The sequence below is a fragment of the Manis javanica genome, chromosome 2 (genome assembly GCF_040802235.1).
Source record: "Manis javanica isolate MJ-LG chromosome 2, MJ_LKY, whole genome shotgun sequence".
In the NCBI taxonomy this organism is placed as follows: Eukaryota; Metazoa; Chordata; class Mammalia; order Pholidota; family Manidae; genus Manis; species Manis javanica.
In genome coordinates this window covers 108,637,431-108,653,707 of record NC_133157.1, presented here as the reverse complement: position 1 = coordinate 108,653,707, position 16,277 = coordinate 108,637,431, and the positions used below count along the sequence as shown (strand labels likewise).

The window sequence follows — 16,277 nt, the reverse complement described above, 5'->3', positions numbered from 1 at the left end:
AGATGAATAATTTGTGGAAAATGACAAGCTACTTTTAAAATTTATATGAAATTGTAAGGTGGTAATCTTATATAAGGAAATGAAAAGCTGGAAAATTACTGTAGAAGACACCTATTATAAAATTATAGTAATTAAGACTGTGTGATATTGGCACAAGGATGGACAAGTAGATTAATGGGACAAAGCAGAAAGTCTGGAAGGAGAACCACTCAGTTGTGGATGCTTGTTTAATGATAAAGATTGCATTTGTAGAGCTATAGAAGTGATGTTTTCATTAATTGGGTCAACTGGTTTGGAGCTTTTAAAAAATAATTAAATACAAACAATACTTCACATCAAACACCAAAAATAAATTCCAGGAGATTACTGATCTAAATGTAAAAAGCAGAGCATTAAAGTTTCTAAAAGGATTTGGAAATACCTTTATAACTAAGAGGTAGGAAAAGATTTCTTAAACACAACAGAAAAACATAAATAAGAGAAAGGAAAAGCATTATGATTAAAATAAGTAAGTCTGGTCAACATTAAGAGAGTAAAAAGACAAGCTAGAGTAGGGTAAAATATGTACATTTTAAAAATATGTAAATAACTCCATTTGATAAAACACAGACAATCCAACAAAAAAGACTTGAAAAGGCATTTCACTAGGAGGGTATTGTTATCCAGTAAATATAAGGTGTTCAAGCTTATTGATCAAAGGATATGCAAACTATAATTAGATATCACTTTATACCTATCAGAATGGTTAAAATATAGAAGATTTGACTAAGTGTTGACAAGAATGTAGAGTAACTGGTATTTTCATATCCAGCTGCTGAATATAAATTGATAAAAAATATTTAAAAAACATGTTTAAAAGTATATACTGAAGTTAGGCTATATATAACTCCCAAAATAAAAATTCACAGGTAACATGTGTACTAAAAGTACATTTTAATCACAGGAAAATTATTCATTGTAGCCAAAATCCAGAAACATAATTTCCAACAAAAATAAAATGTACTCTATTTCTAAATGGACTATTTTAAGCAATAAAAATGAAATACTGCTACACATAATAATGGACAAATCTTACAATGTTGAATAGAGGGAAGCAGATGCAAAAGACTACATATGGGATGTGTTATGGACTGAATGTTTATATTTTCCCAAACTCGTATGTTGAAATCCTAACCCCCAGTGTGATGGTATTAGGAGGTAGGGCCTTTGGGAAATGATTAGGTCATGAGGGTGGAGCCCTCATGAATGGGATTAGTGCCCTTATAAAAAGAGACCCCAGAGAGCTCTCTCACCTTCTGCTATGTGAGGACACAGCGAGAAGACTGCTGTCTATTTTTAGGAAGAGTGCCCACACCAGACACCAAATATGACAGCGTCTTGATCTCGGACTTCCCAGTCTTCAGAACTGTGAGAAATAAATGTTGTTTAAGCCACCCAGTCTATTATATTGTGTTAAAGCAGCCTAAATGGACTTAGACAGGTTGATTCCATTTTGAAACTTCAAAAAGTTGGTAAAACTAATCTGTGGTATTAAAAGTCAGAAAAGTCATCTTGTGCAAGAAAAGCAAGGAGGTACAAGGAAGAAGAATGACAGAGGCTTCTTCTGGACAATGGCAATGTTCAATTTCTTGATCTTGGCAACACTTAACTTGATTCACTTTGTTATAGTTCACTGAGCTGAAGATCTGTATTTTATGTAATTTTTCTGTGTATTTTATTCAATTAAAACAAGTAAATAAAAAAGTTTACTTACCTGTTTTTTCTGTGTTCTGTTTCTGTTTTCCAGCCAATCATCCATTTGTTCCTCAATTTCTTCTATAGAAGTTCCATGATCATAAGATTGAATATATGTACTTTCAAAAGGTATATATGCAGGAAATTCAGGTTTTGTTTTTTTTACTTTAACTTTCTTCTGTTCTAAAAAAAAATGTTTAAAAGAAAAAATTATTGGGATTTGTTAAGAATAAAAAACAATTTCTAATACTTTATTCACAGACTGTATCTTGAAAGAATGCATAAATATTGTTCTTTCATCAAATAGAATTATATACAACAGAATATTATAGCCATAAAAAACGAAACCTTGCTATTTATGACAACATGGATATACCTTGAGAACCTTATATTATGCTAAGTGAAATAAGTCAGGAAAAGACAAATACTGCGTATGATTTGTTTTATATGTGGAATCTAAACAAAAAACCCCACCAAGCTCACAGTTATGAAGAATACATTTAGATGCCAGAGGTGAGGGGTAGAGAGAATGGGAGAATGGGTGAAGGGGTCAAAGGTAAGGGAGAAAAAAAAGAGAAAAAAATAGAATTGCTTTGCTATGACTAGCTGACTGTTTTATTGTGCATTACCCACTGTATTGTTTTTAAATTAAACTTAGAGATACTAATCATGGGATGATGATAATGATATAACAACCATATCAATTTGTACCATCTTTACCTTTCAGAGTGTTTTCATAAAGCATTTCATTTTGGCACAATGAACCTGTCATTAGTATCTTAATCCTGGTCATTATTATTTTAATCCTAATCTTTATCACCTAATAGTTACATAATATCAGCCAAGTAACTTAACCCTTACAACAAGTGTTCATTTTCTCATCTGTAAAGAAAGCTAAACCTAACCTCATAAAGTTTATTTCAGAAAAATTCTGTATCTTCTAACATACTACCTGGCACAAAACTGGCTTCTAATGAATGGTATCCATTCGTCTTTTCAATATTTTAACAAAGGCAAAATCTAATCTGGCAGCATCAGGGGGTCATTATCAATAGATGATTATCAGTTGGCCTCTTCATTAAATCCCATTTTGATGAAAGAGTCAATATTAAGAAGCAGCTCCACTCTTAACTACTATAGTCAACTTACCAACATTATAACCATACCTTCACAATTCTGTGCATGTGTGTGTGCATGCTGTGTCTGCACATTGTATAATGCCAATATAATTAAATTAATATGATATTGCCATAAGAATGGACAAATCCCTAGAAGAGGAAGGACTCTCTTCCTTGCTATTTCTCAAACACATACAGGCCTTAGACTTTCCCTCTGCCTGAAACCTACTCCCACATCTGCCTGGCTCACTCCCTAACCACCTTCAGGTCTTTGCTTAAAAGTCTGATTATTACTGAGGCCTTCCTTGCACACCTTATTTATACTGCAGCAGGCCTACCACATACATGTATACATACATACACTCCCTATCCCTTCCTTGTTACATTTTACTTCAGTATTTATCCCTAGTCATCTCGTTGATTTATACACTAGTGAATTCCTGGTGTCTGCAACAATGTCTGGTGCTATATAAATAGTAAGTGAATGATTGAATCAAAGAACTCTCACTGTGGACAGATAATGGGTTAAAACAGCCTCTGCAATTTACTAGCTCTTCTACTTAAAGTCATTTACCATTTTGTAAAAATGGGAATAATGTTAATACTGCATCTCTGAGTTGTTACGAGGGATAAATGGAATTAAAACATACAAAATGATTAGAATGGTACCCAGATCATGTTAAGCACTCAATATATATGAGCTATGTTATTGTAAAGAACTGTGCAAAAACAGTATCCTCGTGATTTAAAAATTACTATCCAAATATATAAGAAGTACAAAGAGGGGAGTTCTGGAGGAAGAAGAAGTCCTAAAATGCATATGTGGGCCAGGTAAAACAACTATAGGAAAAGGTCAAAGAAGCACAAAATAATACATGATTTTCTAAGAATTACAGTTCACCTTCCAATAAAAGTCTTGCCAGGTAAAAAGAAAATTTTGAAGGGAGGAGTTACGGTATCATTTATTCATTCAGAGTACTACCATATGAGCCCAAATAAGAGGTCAGGTTTCTCTTTTACAAGATACTTTTCAGAAAAAGAGAAGGAAGTTATATAACTGATTTCTTTTGAAGTCTGTCATACTACTCATTTTGTAAATTTTTTTCATTCTGAACAGTAAGTACCATTTAAGGGAAAACACATGTAAGCCAGAATCCACCTCATCAGTACTAATTTGGCTTCTAATAAAAAATCAAATAAGTTATAAAAAAGCAAATAAATCCAGTTTTTTATACTTATTTCTGGGGTGTTGTATCACAATTGCAAGTGTTTGATGTCTTTGTAAATGAGCACTTAAAATATCACTTAAGTAAAGTCAATATAAAACTTCCACTTCTGAAAAAGTAGAAGAGGAGGAATACTTCCAAACTCATTCTATGAGGCCAGCATCACTCTAATACCAAAACCCGGCAAAGACACACAAAAAAAGAAAATTACAGACCAAAATCCCTGAAGAACATACAGGTAAAAATCCTCAACAAAATATTAGCAAACTGAATTCAAAAATACATCAAAAAAATCATCCATCATAATCAAGTAGGATTTATTCCAGGGATGCAAGGATGGTACAATATTAGAAAATCCATCAACATCATAGACTACATCAACAAAAAGGACAAAGAACACATGATCATCTCCATAGATACCAAAAAATCATTTGACAAAATTCAACATCCATTCATGATAAAAACTCTCGACAAAATGGGTATAGAGGGCAAGAACCTCAACATAATAAAGGCCATATATGATAAACCCACAGCCAACATACTTGAAAGCAAGAAGCTGAAAGCATTTCCTTTAAGATCAGAAACAAGACAAGGATGCCCACTTTCCCCACTTTTATTCAACACAGTACTGGAGGTCCTCACCATGGCAATCAGATAGCACAAAGAAATAAAAGGCATCCAGATTGGTAAAGAAGTTAAATTGTCCCTGTTTGCAGATGACATGATATTGTACATAACAAACCCTAAAGAATCCACTCCAAAACTACTATATCTAATATCTCAATTCAGCAAAGTTGTAGGATACAAAATTAGTACACAGAAATCTGTTGCATTCCTATACACTAACGATGAACTAGCAGAAAGAGAAATCAGGAAAACAGTTACATTCACAACTGCATCAAAAAGAATAAAATACCTAGGAATAAACCTAACCAAGAAAGTGAAAGACCTATACTCTGAAAACTACAAGACACTCATGAGAGAAATTAAAGAAGATACCAATAAATGGAAATACACCCTGTGCTTATGGATAGAAAGAATTACTCGTGTCAAAATGGCCATCCTGCCTGAAGCAATCTACAGATTCAAGGCAATTCCTATCAAAATACAAAGAGCATTCTTCAATGAACTACAGCAAATAGTTGTAAAATTCATATGGAACCACAGAAGAATACTATTCATCCATAAGAAACAAACAAATCCTACCATTTGGAACAACATGGATGGAGCTGGAGGGTATTATGCTCAGTGAAATAAGCCAGGCAGAGAAAGACAAGTACCAAATGATTTCCCTCATTTGTGGAGTGTAACAACAAAGCAAAACAGCAGCAGACTCACAATCTCCAAGAAGGGACTAGTGGTTACCAAATGGGAGGGGTGGGGGAGAACAGGTGGGGAGGGAGGGAGAAAGGGATTGAGAAGTATTATGATTAGTACACATGGTGTGTGGGGGGATCATGGGGAAGACATTATAGCACAGAGAAGACAAGTAGTGACTCTGGCATCTTACTACACTAATGTATAGTGACTACAATGGGGTATGCGGGATGTGCTTAAAAATATGGGTGAATGTAGTCGCCACATTGTTTTTCATGTGAAACCTTCATAAGATTGTATATCAATGATACCTTAAAAAGAAAAAAAAAACTAAAATGCAGCAAGAGAGAAACGAGACCTTGCCTGATCGGGAAATACAATTCAAATAACAGATTTTGCATACAAAAACAGAGCAGAAGGACAACATCACACCACATTTTTCAAGTGCTCAAAAGAACTGTTGACTCAATTTTATTTATATCCAGTGAAAATATCCTTCAGGAATAAAGGGGAAACCAAGACATCTGCAGATGAAGGAAAACTAAGAATTTGTCACCAGTACACCTATCCTATAATAATGACTTAAAAAGTTCTCTAAGCAGGGAATCATAAAAGGGAAAAATCTTGAAACAATAGGAAAAAAGAACAACAGACATAGTAAAAGTATGGCTAAACACAGTACCTTTACCTCTTCCTCTTGAGTTTTCTAATTTGTTTGACAGCTGAATCAAAATTATAACATTCAATATGTATAGACAAAAGATTTCAGACAATTATAAATGGCTGTAAGGGAGATAAATGTTTCTATACATCATTTGAAATGGTAAATTGGTGACACAAGCAGATTGTGATGTCATGCATATATAACAATATATAGAGCACCCACTAAAAAAGCTATACAAAGTGATACACTAAAGAAAACACTACAGATAAATCTAAATGGAATTTTAAAATATTCAAGTAATCCATAGGAAAACAGGGAGATGGAAACAGAGAAATGAAAAACAATAGAAAATAAAAGAGTTAAGCCCTAACACTAACATTACATTAAATACAAATGGTCTAAATATACTAATAAAATACCAAAATTGGTGTAGTGGATGAAAAATCATGACCTGCGAATGCTCTCTACAAGAAACTTATTCCAAATACAACAATATGAGTAGGCTGAAAGTAAAAAATTGAGAAAGATACACCATATATACATTAATCAAAAGAAAGCAGTAGTTATATTAATATCAGATAAAGTAGATTTCAAAGAAGATTACCAGGACTGAGAGGAATATTACATAATCATTAAAAAAAAGTTAATGCATCAAGAAGACATAGCAACCCTAAATATGCCTGCATGCACCAAACAAAAGAGCTGCAAAAACCTAATACAAAAAATGATGGAACTGAAAAAAAAACTCCCTAGAAGGAAATATCCAGGTTTAGATGGTCTCACTAGAGAATTCTACCAACTGTTTAAAGAATTAATATAAATTCTACAGTCTCTTTCAGAAAATAAAGAGAATACTTCCCAATTCATTATATGATCCTAGGATTACCCTGATACCAAAATCATACAAAGTAATAAAAGAGAAAACTATATATCAACACCCCTCATTAATATATATGCAAAAATCCTTAACTACATACTAGCAAATATAATTTAGCAATATATAAAAAGAACTACACATTATGGCCATATGGTATTTGCTGCAGCAAAGGAAGTTTAGTTTAATACTAAAAATTCAATCACCAAATAACAGGTCAAAGATGAAATATCACATGGTCTCATTAATTGATACAAAATAGTTAACAAAATTCAACATTTAGTCATGATAGAAAACTCAGAAAACTAAGAATGGAGGGATAATTCACCTTCATATTGAGCATCTTACAGAAATCCTAAAGCTAACATCATACTTAATGGTAAAACACCAAGTGCTTTCCCCCAAAACTGGGAACAATGGAAGGATGCCCTCTCTCACCACTTCAACATTGCTCTTGAAGTTCCAGCTAGCAAAAGAAGAAATGAAAAGGCAATAAAATGAATATAGATTGGAAAGGAAGAAATAAAAGGAAGAAAAAAGGGAAGAAGTAAATGATCCTTATTGTCATATGACATATTGCTTACATAGAAAATCCAAGGAAATCTACATGAAAACTCCTAGCACCAGTAAGTAAACCCAGCAAGGTTGCAAGATACAACATCTATATACAGAAATCAACTGCATTTCTTTACCTGCACTGAATATGTGGAAACTAAAATTAAAAACCTAATACCATTTATAATCACTCCAAATAAAAAAGAGAAACACTTATATGTAAATCTAACAAAATATATACAGGATTTGTATGGTAATGACTACAAAACACTGAAGAAATCTAAGAAGATACAAATATATGAAGAGACATACTGTACTCATAGAAGACTCAATATAGTAAATATCCAAATCTCTCCCAATTGATATACAAGTTCAACACAATTCTTATCGAAATTCCAGCAACTTTTTATAGATATACACAAGGTTATTCTAAAATTTATATGTAAAGGCAAAGGAACTAGAACAGCTGAAACATTCTTTTGAGAAAGAGGAAAGAGGGAAGAAATCACTGTCTGCTTTTAAGACTTAGTATATAGCCCCAATAATCAAGACTGTCATACTGGCAGAGGGATAGAACTGTAGACCACAAAAACAGAATAGAGAACTTAGAAATAGCCCCTATGCAAGTATAGCCAACTGACTTTTGACTAAGGTGAAAAAGCAATTCACTTTTTAGAGAATAGTTTTTCAAAACATAGTGCTGGATAAACTGGATATCCATAGACAAAACCCAAGCCTCATACTTTATAGAAATATTAAGTCAAAGTGGAATATATAGATTTTAATGTAAAATATAGAATTATAAAAATTTTAGAAGAAAACAGGAGAAAATCTTTAGATTCTAGGGCTTGGTGAAGAGTTCTTTGGCATAATATCAAAAGCACAATCGATAAACAACAATAAATTGGACTTTACCAGAATTAAAAACTTTTGCTTTGTTAAAGATTCTTTTAAGAGGATGGAAAGACAAGCTACAGATTGAAAGAAAATATCTGTAAACCATCTATCTGAAAAAGGAATCATATCTAGAATATATAAAGAATTCTTAATAGTTAAAAAAAAAAGTCCAATTAGAGAAAGGCCAAAGGTGAAGAAAGATTTTACTGAAGAAAATAAAGAGATGGCAAATAAGTACATGCATGTTTCAACACTGGCCATTAATGAAATGCAAATTAAGACTAAGATAAGATATCTCTACACAGCTATTAGAATAATTAAAATAAAAAGTAATGAGAATTCCAAGTGCTGGTAAACATTCAGAGAAACTGGACTTCTCATACACTGCTGGTAGGATTGTAAAATGGTATAGGCACTGTGGAAAATGATTTGACAGTTTTTTAAAACTCTAAACATGAATTTACCATATAACCCAGTCATTGCACTTCTGGGCATTTATCCCAGGTAAGTGAAAACTAGGTTTGCACAAAAACTTACAAATGACTGTTCACAGCAGCCTTATTTGTGACAGCCAAAAACTGCAAACAACTGAAATGTCCTGCAATTGGTCAATGGTTAAACAAACTGTGGTACATCCAAATGACAGAATATTATGCATCAGTGAAAATGATTTATTGATAAATAGATACCTTGGATGGTTCTCGAGGGCATTATGCTGATTGAAAAGAATCTCAAAAGGTCATATACTGTATGACTCTCGAAATCAAATTTTCTAAATCATACTGCCCAAGTTACAAAATTAGAGAGATGAAAAATAGATTAGTAGTTTGCCAGTTATTAGGGATAACAGGGGGATGGAAGGAGAAGAGTATGATCCTAAAGGGGTAGTGGTTAATTAGGGTGGTGGTTACATGAATATGCACATGTAATAAAATAGCAGAGAACTACACGTACACTTTATATCTGTTAATTTTCTGGTTTTGATATTATGCTATAGTTATACAAGATATAACCAACACGGAAACTGAGGTGGGTACATGGACCTCTCTGTACTATCTTTTTAACTTACTCTGAATCTACAATTATTTCAAAGTAAAAATTTTAATAAAAAAGCAGTAATTCAACAAATGGTGCTGGGAAAACTATATATCCATATACAAATTAATGAACTTGGACCTTTACCCAACACCATACACAAAAATTAACTCAAAATGGATCAAAGATTTAAATGTAAAATCTAACTCTAAACTCTTTGAAGAAAATAGGGCAAAAACTTCATGACACTGGATTTAGCAATGATTTATTTGATATGACAGCAAAGGCACAGGTAACAAAAACCAAAATAGACAAATTAGATCTCATGAAAGTTAAAAATGTTGTACCTCAAGAGACAATATCAACAGAGTAACAAGGTAATCCATAGAAGAAGAAATATCCCATATCTCTGATAAGGGATAATTTTCAGAATATACAGAGAAGTCCTGAACAAAAAAACAAACAATCCAATTCTACATTGGGTACAGGACTTGAATAGACATTTCTACAAATAAATACCCATTAGGATGGCTAAGTAAAAAACAAAAAACAAGAAAACTCAGAAAATATATGTTGTCAGAGATATGGAAAAATAGGAACCTATGCACTGTTTGTGGGACTGTAACATGGTACAGCTGTTCTGGAAACAGTATGGCAGTTTCTCAAAATATTGAAAACAATTACCATATGACCCAGCAATTCCACCTCTATGTATATATTCAAAATAACTGAGACTGGAGACTCAGGTATTTGTATACTCATGCTCAGGGCAGAATTATTCACAATAGCGAAAAGTGGAAGCAATCCACGTTCATCAACAGATGAATGGATAAGCACAATGTGATATAAATACACATAAAATGGAATATTATTTAGTCTTAAAAGGAAATTCTGACATATGCTACAACACAGATGAACCCTGAAGACATTAGGCTAAGTGAAATAAGCCAAAAGATAAACTATGATTAAATTTATATGAGATTCTTAGAGTAGTCAAAGTCAGAGAGAGAGAAATCAGAATGGTTGCCAGGGGCTGGGTGGAGGTGAGAATGGGGAGTTATTATTTAATGGGGACAGAATTTCAGTTTTGTAAGGTGAAAAGAGCTATGGGAAATGGATGGGGGTGATGGCTGTTAAACATTATGAATGTACTTAATACCACTGGACTATACACTGAAAAATGGTTAAGATGGTAATCTTGCGTATTTCACCACAATAAAAAATATTGGGAATCGCTTCTCGGCCTTTTAGCTAAGATCAAGTGTAGTATCTGTTCTCATCAGTTTAATATCTGATATGTCCTCTATCCGAGGACAATGTACTAAATGGATTTTTGGAGCAGGGAGATGGAATAGGAGCTTGCTCCGTCCACTCCACACATCGACCTGGTATTGCAGCACTGCCAGGAACAGTGCAAAAAATATTGGGAAAAAAGCAATACAGTGGTTTAATTGTAACAATCACTAAAGAAGGGGGAAAAATCCTAATATTACATGAATAGGTAGTTGTAGATTGTGATAAAATTTCAGTGATGGCATCACACATGGATTAAAAGGACCATATAACATTATATATAGAAAAAAGATACACTGTTAAATAAACTGTTGATCACTCAAAACAGTTTTACTGATGGCAAAGATCCTCTTGTCAAAAATGTTGGTAAGTTTTTAAAAATTGCTTTAAGAAATATGAAGTAAAAAAGAACAATATAATATTTCTAAATCCATTAATTAATTCAACAAATATTTACTGAGTATGTATCACATGCTGGGTGTTCTTCTAGGCTCTGGGGCTACAAACTATAAACAAGACAAACAAAAGTACCTATCGCATGGAGCTTATAAACAGGTTTATTTTATTATATAAAGTATAATATTAAATAAGTACTCATTTCCCAATTAGGTAAAATTTTAGTTGAAATTTGACTAATTTATAGCCATAAATATATATTCAATTGGATAACAACTTTTTGAATCATTTCAGTGGGAAAACTAAGACTGCATTATATTTAAGTACACACAAGGAATTTGAAATACAGGAAATTATAAATTTATATTTGAGATGTATGATTTTCAATATTCACATTCCATTGTCATTAGAGCAAAGTATTCTTCAGATATTCTTTGCCTATATAAACACTCTTGGGACTAAGTGTCCTATTAAAAGCTATTATTTTATATGGTTCCTAAGTTTAGGCAAAGTTTCTATTTGGTCATGGTTTCAAATGTACTGAAGCTATATGCCTTTTTATAAGTTATCTCATACAGCATCTCCCATCCATGAGCAAGCAGCCCATATTACCACAGGAAAAGTGTTTTAACCTAAACTGGGTCTGCCTCTGTCCTATCTCTTTTATTCTCTTCCCCATCAACCCCTGAATCAACTCACAAATCAGCACTAGCATCTCCTTTCTTCATGAACCTGTTTTCTGGAAAACTAGTCTTCCTTGACCTCAGGCAAAGTGAATGTTTTCCCATCCTGCCACCTTAAAAGTTATATTCTGTCCCCCACTCTCACTGTCCTTGGTACCCCTTTGTTGTTCCATCCTAGGGGTATGCAACAAGGATCATCAAACAAGAAGAAAAACATAATTAATTTATGGAATTATTACTTGTGTAGATAAAAAGTACATCACAGTAGGGTTTTATTTGGTTTTGGTTTAATTTAATGGAATTAATTATTTTAGGAATAACATGGACTTTATTCAGAATTTGTCAATGTTGACTCATTAGTTGTAACAAATGTGCTACATCAATGTGAGATGTTAATAAAGGAAAAATTGTGTGCACAGGGCTAAGGGGGCATATAAGAATGCAGTTTTCTTAAAAAAAATTTGTTTTGAAAATGCTCTAAAAATAAATTCTCTTTAAAAAAAAGAGCTATGAGAGCAAGCTGTTTATATCATGGCAAGATCTGGGAAACAATTCCTGTAAGGCACTTAAGTTTTGGTTTTGATTTTAAATCATACAAGGTATGGAGAAAAAGATCAGTCGAAAGAGTTGTCTTACTCTCCCCTACCCTCCAGCTTTGTGTCTACTCGAATTTTAACCTTTACAACCACTTTCTTTAAAAAATAACTCAAATGTGTGTGTGTGTGTCTGTTTTCCCATTCATGATATGGGCTGTTTCATTATAGTACTCAAAATAGAACTCATATAATTAAAGAATGTATAAAGTATCATTAACAGTGAAAATGTCTTATATTTATAAATTCTTATTTAAACCTAAAACACAAAGTTGATTAGAAGTTACAGAAAAGAAATAAGTGCCAAAAGTTTTCCAAAAAGATACATTTTTTTTGTATTAAGACTTCCTGGAAGAATGGTATTTATTTTTAAGAAATTACCCTTTTCAGTTAGAGGAGAAGCCTCAAGATGGTAGAGAAGGCAAGATGGAAAACCTCTCTGCCCCCACACACAAAGGAAGCAACTACAGCAAATCCAACTAATCCTGAAAATGAACTGAAGACTACAGAACACACCATCTACACCTGTGGAAGAAAAGACCACACAGAAAAGGGTAAAGTGGCAGATATGATCAAGCAGGACCTCAGTCCTTCCCCTATCCCAGCCCACAGATAGGAGAAAGAGGGACGAGCAGGGAGGAGATAGGTGCCTAGGAACTCTGAACACCTGGCCCTGGAGATCTGCTCTGGGAACACGAGTCCACATTGCACTGGGTTCTGGTGATTAGCGGGACTGGACACCAGGCTGAGTTGGGACATTCTGGGAGGCCAAGTTACCAGCTGCCTATGGAAGGCAGGCACACTCTGCTGGTCCCTCTGATACCCAACACAGAGGTAGCAGTTTGAAAGATTTGCCAGAAGTGGGAGGGGAACCAGAGAGGCAAGGGTTACATGGGGCTGTCTCTGCAGGGGAAAGGAAAGGTGGACATACCTCCTCAGCCCTCCCTTGGCCTAGGAGGTTGAGCACTCTCAGGAGCCCAAAGTGCTCCATCCCCCATGCTGGTGGCTCCTTGCATGCTGCCCATGCACCAGCCCATTCAGCCCAGCAGCATCCAACTTTGCTGCCTGGCAGACATAGAGAGACACTCCCAGCTTTCATGGCTGTTTTAGCTCAACTGGGAGGTGCCTGCAAGAGACAACTCCCAAGAGCTCCTTGCTACCCATGGGTGGTCAAGCTGGGTGTAGCACACCTGCTGCTGCTAGGGGGTGCATGGGACTCACTGCTACAGGAGCTGTGGCTGCTGCAGTACAACTAGCTGCCTCCACAGCTGGTGGGGCCTCCCATTGCCCAAATCGCTATTGCTGCTCACCTGTGTGCCCCCTCAACCATGCTCATTGCCCTGCGACGATACTGCAGGCCCTTCCACCATGCCAAGCACTGCCTCAGTGCACCCACATGACTCCCAGCACAATATGCCTGAACTGCTACATGCCCCACCACCACTGCTGCGTGCCTATGCACACTCCCACTGTGCAGTTTGCTGCCACAGCCAAGCACCTGAAGGGCTCAGCAGCCAGGTGACATGCCACTGCTGTGGGCCTGTGCCCTTGCATTGTGGAACTCACCCTCAAACTGTCCCACCCATCCTGTTAACCCAGCAGCTGTTGCATGGAAGGCAGAGCGCAGCCCTGCCCATAATGAACCAAGCAGAAACCACTGCTCTAATCTCACAAGCTCAGCTAAGGCAAACCACTGACCTTAGCAGACTGAGATAAACCAATGCTCACAGGAAGTGAGAAAGGTGACCCTGAACAGTGCCCTCCAATAGCAAGGGATTCCACAGCAAAGAAGTATCAGGCACAGGTGAGCAGAGTCTTGAGTCTCTGGGCACCACAGGAGGCCTACTTCACAAAGCCATTACTCTCTAGATGAGGAAGCATAACAGATCCATCTAATACAAAGGAAGAAACAGAAACCCTGACAAAATGAGGAGGCAGAGGAATATGTTCCAAACAAAATGACAGGATTAAACACCAGAAAGAGGGCTAAATGGAATGGAAATCACAAATTTTCTTGATAAAGATTTCAAAGTAAAAGTCATAAATATGTTCACTGATCTGCAGCAATGTCTTGGAGATCTCAGGGAGAACTTCAACAAAGAGATACAAGAGCTGAAGAATACAGTAACTGAAATGAAACACAAAATAGAGGGAATGAATAATAGATTGCTGAAAGTAAGGGAGACAATCAGTGAGATGGAAATTAGAGAACAGGAACACAACGAAGCTGAGGAACAGAGAGAAAGATGGATCTATGAGAATAAAAGAGTGATGAGAGCTGTGTGACCAATCCAAAGAAAACAATATTCTCATAATGGGGTACTGTAAGAAGAGAGACAAAAAGGGAAAGAAAGTCTCTTTGAGGGAATAACTGTCAAAACTCCACCAATCTGGGGAAAGAAATAAGATGCTCAGGTCATGGAAACTCAGAGAGCTCCTAACAAAAGGAACCCCAAGAAGACAACACCAAAACATATAATAATTAAAATAGCATAGATTAAGGGCAAAGAGAGAGTATTAAAAGCAGCCAGAGAGAGAAAAAGATTACTTATAAGGGAAACGCCATCAGGCTATCAGCAGACTTCTCAGCAGAAATTTTAAAGGTCAGAAGGGAGTGGCATGAAATATTTAATGTACTGAAACAGAAGGATCTTCAACTAAGACTCCTCTAGGCAGCAAGATTATCATTTAAATTTGAAGCAGGGATTAAACAATCTGCAGATAAACAAAGGTTCAAAGAAGACTTTTTAACAACAAAACCAGCATTACAGGATATGTTAAAGGGACTGCTGTAGATGGAAATGATTCTAAGGCTAAGTTTTAATTATGACATCTAATACATAAAGTATGGAGGAGGAAAAGAAAAAAAACTTTAAGATTGTGTTTGAAACCAGAGCAATCAGCAACTTAATACAGACTGTTATATAGTCAGGAAGCTACCCTTGAAATTTCAGTAATGACAAACCTAAAGCCTATAATATATAAACACAAAATTAAAAGAGAGAAATACAATCACAACATTAAAGAAAACCATCAAATAACAAGAGAAGAGTATAAGAGAGGAAGAAAGGAACAGAAAGGAGCTATTAAAAACAAAAAGAAAACAAAATGTCATTAAGTACAAACCTATCGGTAATTACTTTATATGGAAATGGGCTGAATGCACTAATCAAAAGACATAGAATGACAGAATGGATAAAGAAACAGGACCCATCTATATGCTGCCTAAAGGAGACTCATCTCACACCAAAAGACATACACAGTCTAAAAGTGAAAGGATGGAAGAAGATATTTCATGCAAACAATATGGAGAAAAAAGCAGAAGTAGCAGTACTTAGAAGAAAAAAAAAAGATTTCAAAACAAAGAAAGGAATAAGAGACAAAGAAGGACATTACATAATGATAAAGGGGCCAGTCCAACAAGAGGATATAATCATTATAAATATCTATGTACCCAACATAAGTGCACCTAAATATGTAAAACAAATACTAACAGAACTAAAAAGAGAACTAGAGTGCAACTCAATCATATTAGATGACTTTAACACACCACTTACATCAAAAGACAGATCAACCAGACAAAAAATAAATAAGGAAACAGAGGCACTGGAAAATACAGTAGATCAAATGGACTTAACAGACATCTACAGAACACTCCACCCAAATGCAGCAGGATGCACATTTTTCTCAAGCACATATGGAACATCCTCCAGAATCGATAGCATACTAGGCCACAAAAAGAGCCTCCAGAAATGAAAAAAGATTGAAATTGTATCAAGCAACTTCTCTGACCACCAGGGTATGAAACTAGAAGTAAGTAACACACAAAAAAGTCTAGAAACACATGGAGGCTAAATAATATGCTTCTAAATAATCAATGGATCAATGAAGA

The 16,277-nt window shown here is 35.0% G+C and overlaps 1 protein-coding gene and 1 non-coding gene across 2 annotated transcripts in view; one reads left to right on the top strand and one right to left on the bottom strand.

Moving 5' to 3' along the window:
* The window catches only part of DNAJC1 (DnaJ heat shock protein family (Hsp40) member C1), a 241,607-nt gene that overhangs the window by 94,125 nt on the left and 131,205 nt on the right, over positions 1-16,277 (bottom strand). Inside the window, exon 8 of the mRNA XM_037006008.2 lies at positions 1,754-1,917. Coding sequence (XP_036861903.2) covers positions 1,754-1,917 — 164 coding nt within the window. The remainder of the gene's footprint in view (positions 1-1,753; positions 1,918-16,277) is intronic.
* LOC118970142 (U2 spliceosomal RNA) lies at positions 10,652-10,842 on the top strand. The gene has a single exon (XR_005057951.1). It is a non-coding gene; the product is annotated as a U2 spliceosomal RNA (small nuclear RNA).